The sequence below is a fragment of the Malus domestica genome, chromosome 02 (assembly GCF_042453785.1).
Source record: "Malus domestica chromosome 02, GDT2T_hap1".
In the NCBI taxonomy this organism is placed as follows: domain Eukaryota; kingdom Viridiplantae; phylum Streptophyta; class Magnoliopsida; order Rosales; family Rosaceae; genus Malus; species Malus domestica.
This window is the reverse complement of record NC_091662.1, coordinates 3,544,382-3,561,607: the sequence shown is the minus strand read 5'-3', so window position 1 is coordinate 3,561,607 and position 17,226 is coordinate 3,544,382. Positions and strand designations below refer to the sequence as shown.

The window sequence follows — 17,226 nt, the reverse complement described above, 5'->3', positions numbered from 1 at the left end:
ACGTTTCTTTACATCGAATGTTATAAAATAAGTGATTGAATTTTTTTTAAGTATCCAATTACTTATATTATGACATTTGATGTACCCAGTGGCGGATTTAGGATTCGGATCTTGGGGTGTCCCAATGTTCAATCTGTTAGATAGAAACGGATTGCAAAGCATGAAATCTTTTTCTGTTTATTCATTGAGGCATTTCGTCGAATACTGGAAGGACTTGTTGTCGTGAGTCATACTATGATGCGCATATGTCAACAGATACCGACATATGCCGAAGCTATCTAACGAGTGATATCAAGAGAATTTGTTAAGTGTTGTCAATGCAATACGTTAAAATATGCCTAGCAGGTAACTTGGTAGGTACAAAAGGGACAGGTACAAAACATTCGGATGGTTAGACCTTCACATATATATTTATCGAATTCCGAATGATCATAGGACTAACTTGGTCTCAATTTGCATATACCTCTTGGTGGACCGGGACCATGTTCTTGACATAGTGAAAAATCTCTCCATGATCACAGCAGCATGTGTATCAAGAAAGAGAAAGATGACAAAAACAGAGTTTTCAGCCCGTGATTTTGTGTTCTTTGCCTTTTTCTTCTGCTTAGCTTCTCTTTAAAAGAAAAGTTAAAAAGGAATTAGTGTTGGTCAGTGACTGACAAGCGAATCAAAGGTGCCAGGTGGTACTGCCCATCCATTAAAGTATATTTGATTTGAATGAATGACTGCATTATTTTCGAGGTATGATTGTAATTACACATTCTTTGTATGGGATCAAGAATAATTAGAGGCTAATTGTCAGATAATGATAAGATTGTTACAATCAATTAACGAGGTTTATTGGCAGTCCCAATGTGGTTAGATTCGATTTGGATTACCTTAAACTGGTTGCATATTAACTTATTTGGAACAGAGAAAATCATGAATTGGGAAAGTCAGAAATCTAAGAGAGAAGAAAAGAGAAGTCGTGAATACAACAGAGAGGGAACGAGAATGAAGGGCAAGTCAAGAATTTGAATAATTTCGAGGCTCGTTCCAACATGTTATTAAGTTCTCATTTAGAAGGTCAATGTATATATCAAATTGAGTTCCCTTTTACAAACAAGCGATATTGGTGAAAGAGAAATCAAACACATGATCTTAAAAGCAGAGATAAATGATCTTAACTACTTGAGCTATGAGGTCTGGCATTAAATTGAGTTTACTTAAATCAAAGATCATGTAACCAAGGGAAAGGCTTGTGGCATATGAGGACCACCCTATCAGCCAACCCCACTCTACACACGCGTGCAAAAGGAGGAGAAAAAAAGCTCTAACCTACTAAAAGTATATTCCCAAAAGTGCTTTCTGCAATCGCAAATCTCTATCCTTCTCCAACTAGCAAAATCAGCTGCCAACCATACAAAAAACCTCTCAGTTGGGAGCTCATTGGCTACTACCTAATGCCTCAGTGAAGTTCCTGAACAGGATTGCATAAACTTTATATTTGGAAATCAATGGTGCATCCACCAATCTTCTCTGCAGTTGCAATGTCTGGCACAATCGAGTGATGATCCGAGGTCACGGACCCCAACAGAATATCTTTGACATTCTTGATAAATTCCTTAGGTTTGTGTTTAGAATATTTTTTGTTGCCACTATTCAGTGGCTGTGAATCAACACCAGTTCGGGTGGCTGACCTTGCATATCCGTTATGACGAGGGGGTTGTGCATCTATTCCACACAATGAACTCGGTAAATTTATAAACACAAAAGTGACTGCGCTATAAGAAACAAACAAATTGCTAGCCCTTGAAAATCACCTTCAGGGATGGCTGCAGAATCCTTTGTTGCTGTGCGTGATTTAGCTCGCATAATGCATAGCCATGTTCTTTCTGATTCGCGCTCATGTTCTGATACAACTGGAATGTGCCAGTGCCCTTCCTCTGATTCCTAAGGACATAATTTCACCAAGTGTACCAACATTTCTGTTGAGTCGGCTTTCAAAAGATAGAAATAGAAACATGTACAGATACAGAATTTTCGAATCAAAGATTCAGTTAATTTGATTTACCTGTATTACAACAGAACAGGGAGGAGGCATGTGAAAGACTGGACCAGCATCAGAAAAAGTGAAATGCACCTGAAATTAGAAAACGATAGCTAGCTAGTTAGAAAAATAGGACTAGAAATCATACCGGAAAACAAGTATCGTTGGTTGCAAGAAGTGTAAAACAGATTGGACCTAGTAATCTAGTCCAGCATAGATAAGTTTATTATCTTTGCAAAGTTCACATTAAGAATCGACAGAGGCACGATGAAATATTAGCTTCAAAAGATCCTCACTCACTTGATGCCTTTCTTTCCATCTGGGAAAGAAATCATTTCCGAGAAGTTGAAATATATGGTCTCTCATCTCATCATTTGTCACAAGTAAGCACTTGAACTTTATAGCTGCATACAACCAGTACCTGAATCACAGGTAATATCATTGCACTTTAAATGCATATATGTAATACCTAGATAATTAACAAGAAATTAGCTATTAAATCAGAAAATTGATGGAAAAGTCATAACAAAGTTACCTCCAATGTTATATTACTCACCAATCATCATTTGAACCAGTAGGTGTTGCATATAGAGCATCGGCATTTTGCCACTTCTCAATCAGTGCCCTATTTACTCTCTCATCCATTCTGCCTCCGGTGATGCGCCTATTATGAAGAACAATAAGTGGCCATTTCTTTGAAGGAAGTTTCTGCCGTATTCCATTAACAACAGCATTGACCTAAACAATCCACCAATAAAATTTACAGCAATCACGAATGAGAACATAAACTTGATTTGTGTGTGTGCATAAGCATCGTGCAACTTGCCTTGGACGGGACAAATTTCTTCTGACTGAAAAGGCCTACATTAGCTCCATCCACCACTGCTTCAAAAGGTCCATAATAGTCCAGCCATTTCTGCATAACAAAATATTCTTCTTTCCTAAGTCAAGGCCGAATACAAGATTAAACTAAAACAACACATATTGATGGGGATTTTCGTACTTGAAATTTCTGAAAGCTTGAGTTTTTCTCTCTTTTTATAGCTATTGATGCAACTGACTCGGCAAAGTTTTCTGTTTCTACGGGATCAAGGTCAATTGTGGCCAGTTTTTCCCCACAGCATTTGCACAAGCCATCATCTCCGATTGTAGTACGTAACACAGACCACTTCCCTTTTCCCAACCAGCCCTGCCCATGCCAGCCCCCACCTCCATTCTCGATTGCATCCCTTATAGACCTTCGATCCCATTTTGTTCTCCCCACTCTTGAAGCTTCCTTACTAAGAAACCATTTTACGATTAAATCTGCAGTAGACGGCGACACCCTCCTTACGCTTGTTCTTAGTTTGTGCAGCATATAATACACCTTGTCGCCTTTACCAACTCCCACACTCACTCTTAAGAGGGCTTCAAGTTCAGGCTCTTCCGGATAAACACCATGCTCCAACATGTGTTTCTCAACAGCAAATGCTTTATCAATATCTCCGCTATGGCAAAAAGCAGATAATGCAGGACCGTAGGAACGGAGTCTAGGATTTATTCCCATTGACTTCATTTGCCTCACCATATCAAATGCCATGTCTCCATCACCCATTGACATTGCCATTCTAGCCACAGATGTCAATGCTGCCTCATTCACCGGAACATTATCCGAACACATCTTCTCATAGATCTCAAATCCCCTTTTGAGCGCATACTTCTTCACATCTTCACTAACCCGAATTCCATTATCTTCTTGCTTACTGCTCCCTTCTTTTACATTAGAAGAATCATCTCCACCCTTTGTGGGGTAGTTCAGTCCATCTAAAAGGCGGGAATTTCGCTTCACAAACCCATTAGAAAACCATGCTAAATTCTCATTTTCATCGGAAGTACCATCCGAATCATCATCAAAACTGTTACTTCCACAGGTATCATCCAGGTCCTCATTGTCCAAATTTGATGTATCCATGGATCCCACCCTAGTTTCTTCACTGTGCGAATCCAAGGTATCCAAAGTCCGACTCCCACTCCCACTCTTCGCCGGACGAACAACACCAACAGCTGCAGAAGAGCAGAGATACAACAGCACAGTATAATGGTACTGCTCCAACTTAATCTCTTCCGTTTGAGCCAAATCATAGAACCTAATTGCACCCATCACATCCCCTCTCTTCGAGCACATATCCAAACCTACTCGCATCTTAACTTCCGGCAAATCAGCGTCATACTTCTTCAACCCTCTCCCCCTTCTCTCTTCTCCTCCCACCTGATTACCACCACCCCTCTTGTTCCTCCCCTCCTTTACCCCTAAACTGCCTCGGCTTTTCGAAGATTTTACCGCATTCTCATCTCTAAACCTCCTAGAAGAATGCCCATTTGGCCCATTTGGCCCATTAGGACCATTCCCCTCCCTCCTCTTTCTAAAGACAAGATTTTTCCTAGTATCTTCACCCTTCTTCTCCACTCCTGAACCGACATGGTTCTTTACGGGTTTTCTCGAAACCCGTTGTTCCGTGGACTTTAAGGAAGAAAACTCCGAACCACTTCCAGTTCCTGAGTTCTGCGATTTTGTGTACGGTTCGTGGTACGTTGTCGAGGATAACTTTGCAACTATGTGGCTAATGTTTTGTCTAGCTAGTGGAAGTGGATAAAGATTAAGGGTCTGTTTGGGTGGCGAGAAAGTGAAAATATGAGAAGGAAAACGGAATTTAAAGACGTGGAAAGCTGACGGGCACTTACAGAGGGTGGCGGAGAGGAGGTGGTGGTGGTGGTGCTTTTGCTGCAGTGCGTTGGAGGTGAAGGAGGCCATGTGTGGCCGTTGGAAGAGCTCCATCTCTGTTACCCGATATATGGATTTAATACAGAAGTAATCCGAAAGTGGTCCGAAATGACGAAGTTGCCCTTACTATTTAAGAAGGGGATGTGCGATTTGCTTAACAGTGCGATGGTAAAGTAGTAAACTCCACTGAAACTAATGAAACAACAAGCTCTTTATATCCAATATTGTTCCATGGTGGTTTATATAAGTTTGATTCTTATATATTTCGGGCTTCGGCCTACCCATTGTTTTTGTAGTTGTACGAGTTTAATCGTAAGAAGAGTTATGTTCTACACTGTACTCGCTCTACTAGACTCAAATTTTAGGAACTAGTGTGTGAGTTCGACTCTAATTCATAGGAGTCAAACTCAAAATATTTACAAACTAAATGATTTGTCATCAATAGAAATAAGTACGTTTATGAACGTTTAAGTGATAAACCAATCATCAACTTTCATATCTTTTAGTTTCCAAAATTTAGTCTACAAATTTAATCTCCCTAACATTACTCCAGTTCTCCTGTTTTAGTCACTTGCACTCTAAATTAAATAAAAACGCAGGAGACTAAAAGAGGAGAGTTAAAAAAAGGATCTTATCAGCTAAGGCAAGGTACCGAGGGCCTCCTTATCTTACCCTCTCAAGGGCTGTGCCATAACTCACAAGTAACTGACTGAGAGAGAAGGGTTCTGTAGGTAGGCAACTTTTCCAAACAGCTTTGAAATTGAACTTGTCGTGTATAAATTGTAATTGGACATGTAGCTGAAAGCAATAAGAAAGAAAGTGTCCGGCCTCATGGATAAACTAAGGTACACAATGACGGGCACATCTCGCCTTTTGTAATGCCCAAACATCGATAAACAGAAAAGCATCCAGCCTCATTGAAGAAGGAATTCTAGCAAAAGGATGAAAATCGACAGACACGGGTGTCCGGTGAACTGTTCAACATCTTATGTCACTAAAGTGATCGTAAAAGAAAATGTCAACACGAGACCTACATTGCCTATGCCAGACAACTTGATACAGGGAGACACTGTCATAAAGGCATTGAAATCCCTGAAATATGTGAAAGAAAAGAAAGTGTTAGAGTTCATACTTGATATCACATGAACATGGCTGAACATGATTACATCGAGACTGATGTAAAGCCAACTTACGGTTAGCAAAACAAAGTTTTTTACTTACAATTAAACCGTTGCTTCATTAAGTGCTGTATATCGTTTGATTGATATAGTTATACATAAAGATGATTAGCAAGAATCCATTGTTACAACTCGGTAGAGTGTGCAGGTGTGAATACATGCGCATGTCTAGTTTAAGTTCTTAAGATCAAAGAAAATGGCATGCCAGTTCTAGACTTAAAAATGATTTGTCTGTTTTTCTTTTTCTTCATAAACCACGGAGCACCCTAGCATTTTTTATATGAACTACTACTAGGCAGCGAACTGAGGCTCCGAAAAATTCTAAGTCAATAGGATATATCTAGCTCCAAAAACTTCCGTCAAAAAAACAAAAACAACCATACTCTGCCCCTGGTAGTTATCTCTCGAGTCTTAACAATACAAGCTCACTCAGAGGCTCATAAGAAGGCAGGCAAAAGATAGCCAATCCAGTCCATAAATAATACAAAATGCCATATATACCTGAATCTGAAATTTAGATCACTAAAACTCAATCAAATAGAGAGAGTTTATAATCAAAGCAAATGCTGAGCTCAAAAACCACACATCGCCGAGCATCCAAAACAAGAAAACTTAAATTGTTTCAAACAGAAGTTGAACTTTGTTACGTAATGTCATTCCAGAGCAGTTCTAAACCACATTTTCACTTAAGAGGATTACTCGAGGGCAATCGAACAACTATTACAACAATGCAACTGATAGCTTATTTTATCATGAAGCAACATCGCATCAAACAATTCAAATTGTTCGTGCGAGACTGATCCGACAGTCCGCGAAGCTAAACACCGACATTTAACAAGTAGATTAAGTTGGCAAATAAACAAGCAGATGGTGTGCATTTTCTAGCTAACATCATGTCATGTACAAGCTACAGAGATTAAGCGCGTAAATCATCAAACTAAAGTAAAAATCTCACCATGAGGAACTAATCCCCAGTTCTGAGAGTCAATCGACAAGCTCGATATCAACCGCGCCGAAGCCACCGCGCTGTGCAACGGCATCATTGATCCCAACTCCACTGGTAACCTAACAAAAAGACAAAATATTTCTGAGATACAAACTATTCCTACACTTTCTCGGGCGCCAAACAGGTCGTAAGAAAACGAGGACGAGAAATGAGAATTGGAGGAGCTGATATACCTGGAAAGACCAGAAATGCGTCGGACAGGAGCGGAGGCAGCAGAGAGAAGGCTCGACTTGAGCTGAGAGAGCTCGGATGCCGGCGACTTATTGGTGAGATTGCGCGTGAAGGGCTGTAATCGGGAGGATAACCTAGAGATAACTTTGCAGGACGCCATTGGAGAAAGCTTCGAGCTTTGTGGGGTTTTGGTCACTCTGTCACTGGGCTCGCCGACGGAAAGGTTTATGCGGGACGGCCACAGGAAACGACGTCGGGTTCGGTTTCTTTGTTTAGGGCGTCTTGGTTATCATCCATTGGGCCCATGGGTCGACCCGCTAGTAAATATTGATATGATCCATTGACTCCCAACAACCCTGAAGTCTTTGACCAAGCCTTTAACCAAGATTTGGAAAACAACATGTGCACTAAGGATTTTGCGATATTTCAAAGGAAGTCTGACAAAGTAATTTTATTCAGTTGACGATATACGTTTAACGTCAGGTTACTTTACATTCATCGAAGGTAACTTAGTTACATAGAGGAGTAAGAAACGGGACATGATTGCCCATTCTTGGGAATTTGTGAAATTTTATGACTTAAGCTTCTGCTAAGGCCATCTCCAACCGAAGGGTCCAGAGGGCCAGAGGGCCGAAAATAGCCCTAAAACCGTCTCCAACCGAGGGCTAGGCCAGAGGGCTCTGGAATCTGGGAGGGCCCCACGGGATCGGAAAGGGCTGCAGGGCTGGAGGGCTGGCTGCTTTCGGCCAACCAGCCAGCCCCGGGCTGGCTTATTTTTTTTTTAATGTTTTCTATTGCTGTCGGTTAAAACCGACAGCATTAAACAGGTTTTTTTTTTTTTTAATAGTTCTACTATTAGTGTCGGTTATAACCGACACTAATAGTTTGAATGTTTTTTAATACAACGGCTAGTAGCCGTTGTATTATTAGGCCTTTTTTTTTTCTTTTTAACTTTTTTTTTTTCCTTTTTTTTTCCTTTTCATATTAATCAAATTTTGTTTCATATTTTTTTTCAATTCTATTTTACAAAATTTGTTTCAATTTTTTTTTAAATTCTATTTTTTTCCTATAACTTCTATTTTACAAAATTTGATTCATATTTTATTTCCTATAACTTTTATTTCACAAAATTTGTTTCATAATTTTTTTCAATTCTATTTTTTTCCTAGGCCATTTATACAACATTAAATTAAATTAAGTAACATGAAACAACATTAAACAATATGAAATAACATTAAATAACATTAACCAACATACAAATTATACAACATAATTTGGAATTGGATGAAGATCCAAAGTTGGAATTCATTGCAAACTTGAATTGAAAGAGATTGAATTGCAAGAGATTGAATTGAAATAGATTGAATTTAAAGTTGTGTGAATTATAGCCCAATATCCACCATATTTATAGCAAAAAAAAATTCAAATCCAACGGCTAGCTGACGTCAGCATGATGTCAGCTACCAACGGCTAGCTAACATCATGTTGACGTCACCTAGCCGTTAGATTTGAATTTAAATTGTAGTTTTTAAATAATAAATTATGTTTGGCCCTATGGCCCTTTGGCCCTCGGTTGGAGATGGTTTTTTGTGACAGGGCTAAAACGAGCCCTCTGGCCCTCTAGCCCTCGGTTGGAGACGGAGGCAAATATGGCCCTGTACTGTTCATTAAAATATTAATATCTTGGAGAATCTTGGAAGGCCAGAGGGCTAAAACGAGCCCTCTGGCCAGCCATCGGTTGGAGATGGCCTAAGCGATTTAAGTATAAAGCATGATCAGTCCGTGAAATTATTTTGTGAAGATGAAGTTGTCCCTACATTGCACAGAATCCGATACAGCGTGATTGAATAAAACATATTAAATTTGATCGATTCTTCACGAAAGAAAAATTGTTAAAGAAATGAGTAGAAAATAATTGAGGCACCGACAATAAATTCCTCCTCGAGATGAATCGAGATACTGCACCATTCAAAATAGCACTCGCTTCTTCTTCTTCACTCTGGTTTTCGAATCCATGGCGAAGGTCAAGGTCACCTTGGAGGTCGGCAACGACGGCGTTGCAGTCATCACCATCTTCAATCCACCTGTCAACGCCTTGGCCATACCGAGTAAACGGGCTAGCTCTGCTTCTGCATTATCAAATCTCTGCCGGTTCGTAATTGTTTATTGATATTTTGGTGCTTCTGCAGCTGTAGCTAGCTTGAAGGAGAAATTCGAGGAGGCCGCGAGGCGAAACGACGTCAAGGCGATCGTTTTGACTGGTAATGTAGCTTCGATTCCCGCTCTTTCGATTGAATTGTGATGCGGTGACGTTCTGTTCGATCTAGTTCGTCCCAGTTGGAAAGTCTAAGTTTAGACAATCGAAAGCTTGAATCTTTGTATTGATTTTCTTTTGCTGTGGACGTTTTGTAATTTTTTTTCTTGTTTTTTGGTTGATGAAGGCAGTGGAGGAAGGTTTTCAGCCGGTTTCGATATCAATGTTTTCGAGAAGGTTCACGAGTCTGGTATGATTGAAATGAAATATGTTGGTCTCTCTCTATTTGTAGCATTGAGTTTACTGATGAAATGGATTGAGAACTCACCGTTGTTTTGTGTGGCGTTGTAGGGGATGTTTTGGTTATGCCCGATGTATCTTTTGACTTTGTGCTCAACACACTTGAAGGTATTGTCCCCAATGTTCATTTCGGAAAGGTCAATTACTGGGCTCCATTTTTGCTGCGCAGAGTTAACTGGTTGTGTGTATAACAGGTTCGAAAAAGCCTGTTGTTGCTGCCATCGAAGGACTTGCACTAGGAGGTGGCTTGGAGTTGGCATTGGTTTGTGCTCCCACTCACGAGTGGACAACTACTGGTTTTTGGATTTTTGGTGATAAATTTGCTGTCTGAACCGTAGTGGAATTGCGTCTTATTAGTAAATTTCGTGCAGGGGTGCCATGCACGTATTGCTGCTCCAAGAACTCAACTTGGTCTTCCAGAGTTGTCTCTTGGAGTGATTCCTGGATTAGGAGGTATAACTTTTATTCTACAAAAGCAGGTAAATTGGACACTAAAATAATATCGACTGTTGTACTGAAATGTGAAAATATTGTTGCTATGTAAGGCACACAACGTCTTCCAAGGCTTGCAGGGCTTCAGAAGGCAATTGAAATGATGCTGGTAATTGGCTCCTCTGCTCTTTTTTTTTTATTTGTTTTCAATTTTCTAGTTTTGTGCTTGCAACTATATTCTTTCAATTCTTCATCTACCATATTGATTTGAAAACATTGTCATTTGCTTTGAGGGGACAAAAGGCATAAGAGGAAAAGATAGCTTAGTGTGGAACAGTTAGAATTTATTAGAGCTTCATACTGAAATGTTGAGAATTATGAAATTTCTTGTGTTCTTTTTCTAAACTATATTTTGTTTGAGCTTTATACCCAAATGTCATGAAATAATTTCTTATGTTCTATCTTGAAACTATATATTTAGTTCCGTACGCTGAACACACGCAGTGTGCTTGTTTTGGACAACTTAAAATTTTACTCAAAATTATTATTCATTATAAGCTCATCTTGCATTGATTCTAATTTAGTACAGCATGTGGTCCTTTTCAGTCATCGAAGCCAATCCTGTCTGAAGAAGGGAAGAAGCTTGGTCTTATAGATGCTATTGCATCTCCTCAAGAGTTGCTGAAAGTATCTAGTTCATGGGCTTTGGAAATTGCAGACAGACGCAAACCATGGTTGCGCTCTCTTCACAGGACAGATAAACTTGCTTCCCTGTCTGAGGCTCGAGAGATACTGAAAATTGCCAGACAACAAGCCAGGAAGACTGCTCCCAATATGCCTCATCACCAAGCATGCCTCAATGTGATCGAGGATGGCATTGTTCATGGAGGATACAGTGGCCTTTTAATGGTAATTTTGATGTCATTGGCTTTGTTTGTTATACATGTTTATTCGTCCTTCATATGTGTAATGGCATGCCGGTTCACATATGTTCTACAAATTAAATTGTTATTTCAGGAGGCTAAAGTTTCTAAGGAGTTACTTCTAGCAGACACTGCAAAAGGTCTTGTCCATGTTTTTTTTGCCCAACGCGCAACATCAAAGGTACGATCTGATACACAAGTAGCTTCTTTACTAGGTTGCCCGGTCCCTTTTTCACTTTTTAAAATTTTTTTTTTCCAGTCCTCTGTCTTTGTGTTGATGACATCTGTTGACAGATTTGGCCCTGAACAACCCTCTCCTGGCTTCTTAATGAGATTTCCCATTTGTTTTATGTTTGTCTGCTTGTTGTAAATGGTTCTGCTTGGCTTTCTAAATCCAGTTATCCACTATTCATCCTTAAGTAATTGAATTTGTATTGATGCTTTTATGCAATGCCTCTGCTAATTATTTAAATTTTGTGAAGAGTGTTTATTTTCTTCTGTTGCCAGGAAGCAGTTTCTACATTTTACACTCCTTTTGATTCTTGTTGTATCTACTTAAATTTTAACTTATGCAGGTGCCCAATGTTACTGATGTTGGCCTTAAACCAAGGCAAATAAATAAAGTTGCTATTATTGGGGGAGGTCTGATGGGTTCTGGCATTGCTACAGCCCTTCTCCGCAGCAATATATCTGTGGTTCTAAAGGAAGTCAACTCTGAATATCTTCAGAAGGGCATAGAAAAGATAGAAGGTGGTTACCTCATTGGCAGAATTCTTGAGATTTACCATTTTCCTATGAATTATGAATGAGTCTTCAGGATTCAGGCTGCAGTCCAGCATATGATTTTTTTTACTATTAATTTTACTTTGGATTTATGAATGAGTCTTCAGGATTCAGGATTCAGGCTGCATTAGATCTTGTTTATTTTAACTGGGAGTCCGTGCTGAGTTTTGTAGCAGATTGGTGGTTCACTTGTTTTCAGATAAATAACAAAATAACACTCTGGCATGGTTTCTTGTGTATGCAGTGCACTGGTGATATGTGAAATCTGAAATCTTCAAATTCTTTATCATTGTTTTTTTGTTTCAACAGGAAACGTTGAAGGCTTAGTAACTAGAAGGGGGCTGACACAGGACAAGGCACAAAAAGCTCTCACATTGCTTAAAGGTAGTTTGGACTACTCTGACTTCAAAGATGTGGATATGGTCATAGAGGTAGGGAATTTTAGAATGCCATACCAGATGTTTTCAATTTGTTTTTGTTTTTTCTTTCATATTTTCGGACCATTTTCTTAAACCTTCTTTGTTCTGTTAGAGATGATTTCTTGTGCTCATCTGTATTGACCACCTTTTTGGGCTTGATAGCCTGAGCATCTGCTCTCCACTTAATGTTTTTTGTTGTGATGAAATGTATTATCTACATATTACCTCTTGAATTTCTGTTTGAAAGTCATTTGATACAATTATTCCTTGTTTGCAGGCCGTCATTGAAAGTGTTCCTCTCAAACAAAAAATCTTTAGTGAACTCGAGAAAGTTTGTCCTCCTCACTGCGTATTGGCTACAAACACATCCACTATTGACCTCAATGTTGTTGGAGAAGAGACAAACTCTCATGATCGCATTGTGGGGGCACATTTTTTCAGGTTATCATGCATTTTTCTTCCCAGGAGCACACTGCTGTACCACTCGAAGAAAAGAAACACGCTTTTTTTCCACTTAGAAATGTTTTATTCAGCTAAAACCATTTTTTGTCATTGTTTTTAATATATGCACTGATAGTTATGGTGGAATGCTTTTTGTTTATACTCTATACTTAATTTTGAATTGTTCTTTGATGGACAGTCCTGCTCATTTGATGCCTCTTCTTGAAATAGTACGGACAGAGAAGACTTCAGCACAAGTTGTTCTTGATCTTTTTACTGTTGGAAAAATAATAAAGAAAGTTCCTGTTGTGGTTGGTAACTGCACAGGCTTTGCCGTCAATCGAGCATTCTTTCCCTACTCACAAAGTGCCCATTTATTGGTCAATTTAGGAGTGGATGTGTTCAGAATTGACAGGATCATCAGGGATTTTGGCCTACCTATGGGTCCATTCCAGTAACTTTCTTCCTTTTTACCTAGATTTCCTGTTTTCTTTTGTTCATTTTAGAGGGCGAGCCTTAGCACAACGGAAAGGTTGCTCCTTTGTGACCAAAAAAGATCATGGGTTCGAGTTATAGAAATAGCCTCTTTGCAAGGGTAGGGCTGCATACGATAGACGTTCCTCCCCCGACCCTTGCAAAACAAAGAGCCTTGTTGGCTTGGGGTCGCCCCTTATTCTGTTCATCTTAACATAGGATCTAGCATCTTTGAGGAATGTTTATGCCTACTGATCATAGAATTAAGAACTACATTGTTGATTATATCTAGTGCTCTTGACTTGCAGGCTTCAAGACTTGGGAGGCTACGGAGTAGCCCTTGCTGCTGGAAAGGAATTATCTCATGCTTTCCCTGATCGCACATTTAAATCTCCGTTGGTTGAGATCTTAATAAAAAATGGACGCAATGGTAATCTAGAACTTCAGTAATTTTATTAGATCATCCTTTTTCGGAAAGAAGGTGGAGAGGGGTATTGTAACATGTTTTTTGTTCTAACTGCTTTGTGCTTTTGGCATTTCAGGTAAAAACAACGGAAAAGGATATTACGTTTATGAGAAGGGAAGCAAGCCAAAACCTGATCTTTCTGTCCTACCACTTATTGAGGAATCTAGACGAGTTTCCAATATCATGCCTGATGGAAAGGTACTTTTTCTGTACGTCAGAAGATAGATTCTCATTTATGCACAGTAGTACTCTAAGTGGAATTCTGTCTTGCTGTTACGGGCTTAGTAGTTGCTTTAAATAATGCATTCTTAGCTATCATGCTCAACGTGTTTGCTGGACTATGGCTTGCAGCCTTTGACTGTTACAGACCAAGAAATTCTGGAGATGATGCTGTTTCCTGCGGTGAATGAGGCATGTCGTATTCTAGATGAAGGAATAGTTATTCGAGCATCAGACCTTGACATCGCATCTGTTCTTGGGATGAGTTTCCCCTCTTACCGGTGAGTTCTATTTTGACCCTCGTGTCTGCTTGAACTTTAGATGTTTGAAATATTCGCCTCTCTACTCGTGCAGCTAATGGAGAGGGCTGATTGTTTGATCTGGACATCTGAGGTGCAAGGCAATGGATCCCTTGCGGGATCAACTGTCCGGACTTGAACAACCCTCTCCATTTTTGTACAAGCTTGTTGCAGTTGTGTACTATTAGTGTTTTCACTTGGTTGACAGTAACGATCTTGTTAGTTAATGTACATGCTTGATTTCACATCGTTGTTTCTTACATGGCAGGGGCGGTATTGTGTTCTGGGCAGACCTCGTTGGCCCAAAACACATATACGCTAGTCTCAAGAAATGGTCCGGAACATATGGCAACTTTTTCAAACCATCAAGGTTTTTGGAAGAAAGAGCAACGAGAGGGTTGCCTCTGGTAAGAACAACTATTCTTATTTTCGTACTTCACTTTTTCCCCTTTTGAAGTAAACATGAGGCATTTTTTTTCTTGCGCTGCAGAGTGCACCAGTGTCGTCGTCCCCGTCTTCAAGGTCACGCATGTAAGCAGATGAAACCTATTTTCGACCGGTTTTCGAGCACATTCAGTATTTAGGAAAATAAGATTCGGGGTGCTCATTTGGGTGGTTGAATTCTTCAATGTACTCTTCTCACATAGGAGGCAAGATACGTATTACAACTACTTACAAGACAAGAATAAATAAATAAAAGTCTACCATAATTACAAGGAATCATATAGGGAACAAAGCCCTAATTACGTCAAAAAGTCAACTTATGCCAGCACTCCTCAAGTTGGTGTATAAATGTCGTTGATGCCCAACTTGTCGAGTGAGTTGTAGGATGTTTGACTTCCAACTGCCTTTGTTAAAATATATGCTAGTTGATCTTTTGATTTCACGAAAGGAAATTGAATGATGTTTGCGTCTAACTTCTCCTTCAACATGTTTGGTTCAACCACGCTTAATTAGATTATGAGAAATATTAATGGCAGCCTTGTTATCACATAACAACTTTGTTGCAAGTGTCGGCGGATACCCAAGTTCTGTAAGCAACAGCTGAAGCCTTCATATATCACATAATCTTTTTACCAGACCTTTATGCTCCGTTGCTGCACTTGACAAAACCACGCACGACGTGATTGCTTCAGTCCATACATAGCTTTGTTCAGTTTACACATTACTCTTGATTGTGTAAGTGATGTATACCCTAGTGGAATGTTCATATACACTTCCTCATTAAGATTTCCATGTAAAAAGACGTTCTTCACATCAAATTGTTGTAAGCTAATCTAGGTTTGCTGCCAATGAAAGCAACACTCTTACTGTGTTGAATTTTGCTGCTAGAGCAAATGTCTCTGTGTAGTCAAGACAATAGGTTTGCGTATAACCTTTGGCAACCAATTAGGCCTTGTACCTCTCAATGGATTTGTTTGTACCATACTTGACCAATCCCGAAACTACTGAGCACCGGTCAACGTTATACTATCAAGGATCCACAAGAGGTTCCCTCCAATCAGGAGGCCAATCACAGCGTGACACGTGTCGACATCAGAGGTCAATCACAGCGAGACACGTGTCAACATCAGAGGCCAATCACAATACGACACGTGTCAATGTCAAAACAAAGCTAGAAACTCTCTTCTATAAAAGGAGATCATTCTCCCACAATATTTCCTAATGTCATTTGTACTAAATCATTCACTAGTACTCACTAAAGGAGAGCTTGAACCTATATACATGTGTAAACTCTTCACAATTAATAAGTACTCCTCTACTCCGTGGATGTAGCCAATCTGGGTGAACCACGTACATCTTGTGTTTGCTTCCCTGTCTCTATCTATTTACATACGTATCCACACTAGTGACCGGAGCAATCTAGTGAAGGTCACAAACTTGACACTTTCTGTTGCACCAAAATCCTCACCGATTTTGTGCATCAACAGGATTCATCTGCTTTGTGCTTGATTGCATACACCCACATCACCTACTCTTTTCTTTCCTCTCGGCAAATGGGACTAGATCCTACGTTCGGTTCTTGTGAAGTGCCCTCATCTCTTCTTTCATGGCCTTGGTCCATCTAGTATCAGATAGGGCTTCTTTCAAGGAACTCGGAATATTATCAGATGATAGTTTTTGTATGAATGATTTGCATGATGTTGAAGTTTATGTGATGACACATGGTTGGCAATAGGATATTTGGATCCCTTTCCTTCATCCGGCGAGTATGGTTAGGTGGTTTTCCTCGGTTCTGCGTCTAAGAAGTAATGAATGAAAAGTTGAAGTTTTTGGAGGCTTTAGCTAATCCATGTTGGCAAGCAACGTTGAATGAAGAGTTGAAGTCTTTGAAAAATAATGCTACCTGGGAGATCACAGACTTGCTAGTTAGCAAGAAACTTGTGGGATGCAAATGGGTCTATACTTGAAGTACAAAGCTGAAGTGTTGATGGATCGATTAAAGGCAAGACTGGTAGCAAAAGGGTACGCTAAAAAATATGGAATCGACTATACATATATGTTTGCCCCTATAACCAAGCTCAATACGATATGTGTTTTGTTATACTTCTTAATTGGCCATTACAACAGTTCGATGTGAAGAATGTCTTCTTGCATGGAGATTTGACAAAAAAATATTTATATAGATCTGCCACTGGTATGTAATGCTCTAGATAAATACAAAAGAAAGGTGTGTAGGTTGAAGAAATCTTTGTGTGGTTCGAAACAGTCCTCTTGAGCGTGATTTGGAAGCTTCACAAATTCTATGAGAACATTTGGCTACAGATAAAGTAACTTCGGTCGTACACTATTTCTGAAAAAAACGAAATAGGAAGCCGATTGCATTTATTGTGCATGTAGATGATATGGTGATAACATGGATTGAGGTATCGAGAAGCTGTTCTATAATTTTCTTGTCTCTAAGGAAGTATATTATTGATTTGTTGCATGAAACCGTCATGTCAACTTGTCAGCCAGTAGCTACACCATTAGATGAAGGGTTGAAGTTTTAGTATGGATCCTAATGAAGTACAAGATGACAAAAGGAGATACCAAAGGTTAATAGGTCGTTTAATGTACTTCACACACAC

At 39.5% G+C, this 17,226-nt stretch overlaps 2 protein-coding genes across 2 annotated transcripts; one reads left to right on the top strand and one right to left on the bottom strand.

Moving 5' to 3' along the window:
* Positions 1-1,012: 1,012 nt before the first annotated feature.
* LOC103448823 (proteinaceous RNase P 1, chloroplastic/mitochondrial-like) lies at positions 1,013-7,584 on the bottom strand. The gene is made up of 9 exons (XM_008388090.4): positions 7,148-7,584; positions 6,924-7,033; positions 3,033-5,882; positions 2,856-2,945; positions 2,586-2,767; positions 2,330-2,450; positions 2,054-2,122; positions 1,803-1,932; positions 1,013-1,713 (listed from the first exon to the last, which is right to left on the bottom strand). Exons 3-9 carry the CDS (start codon positions 4,842-4,844, stop codon positions 1,481-1,483), a joined length of 2,637 nt encoding a protein of 878 aa, XP_008386312.3. The 5' UTR covers positions 4,845-5,882; positions 6,924-7,033; positions 7,148-7,584; the 3' UTR covers positions 1,013-1,480.
* A 1,310-nt stretch (positions 7,585-8,894) lies between these two features.
* On the top strand, positions 8,895-14,875 carry LOC103418149 (peroxisomal fatty acid beta-oxidation multifunctional protein AIM1-like). The gene is made up of 18 exons (XM_029109735.2): positions 8,895-9,253; positions 9,335-9,406; positions 9,587-9,649; positions 9,751-9,807; positions 9,894-9,961; positions 10,071-10,152; positions 10,245-10,300; positions 10,738-11,040; positions 11,149-11,235; positions 11,630-11,804; positions 12,147-12,268; positions 12,534-12,697; positions 12,897-13,151; positions 13,480-13,601; positions 13,714-13,835; positions 13,989-14,137; positions 14,424-14,562; positions 14,646-14,875. Exons 1-18 carry the CDS (start codon positions 9,160-9,162, stop codon positions 14,688-14,690), a joined length of 2,175 nt encoding a protein of 724 aa, XP_028965568.2. The 5' UTR covers positions 8,895-9,159; the 3' UTR covers positions 14,691-14,875.
* Positions 14,876-17,226: the final 2,351 nt, after the last annotated feature.

Bases quoted from the DNA above. Each gene is read 5' to 3' on its own strand.
- LOC103418149 (XM_029109735.2), top strand. From the start codon at position 9,160: ATGGCGAAGGTCAAGGTCACCTTGGAGGTCGGCAACGACGGCGTTGCA. The intron at 10,301-10,737 runs GTAATTGGCTCC...GGTCCTTTTCAG, and splicing joins AGGCAATTGAAATGATGCTG to TCATCGAAGCCAATCCTGTC. The intron at 12,698-12,896 runs GTTATCATGCAT...TTTGATGGACAG, and splicing joins GTGGGGGCACATTTTTTCAG to TCCTGCTCATTTGATGCCTC.
- LOC103448823 (XM_008388090.4), bottom strand. From the start codon at position 4,844: ATGGAGCTCTTCCAACGGCCACACATGGCCTCCTTCACCTCCAACGCA. The intron at 2,768-2,855 runs GCAAGTTGCACG...TGGATTGTTTAG, and splicing joins AGAAATTTGTCCCGTCCAAG to GTCAATGCTGTTGTTAATGG. The intron at 2,123-2,329 runs GTGAGTGAGGAT...TTCTAATTTCAG, and splicing joins GATGGAAAGAAAGGCATCAA to GTGCATTTCACTTTTTCTGA.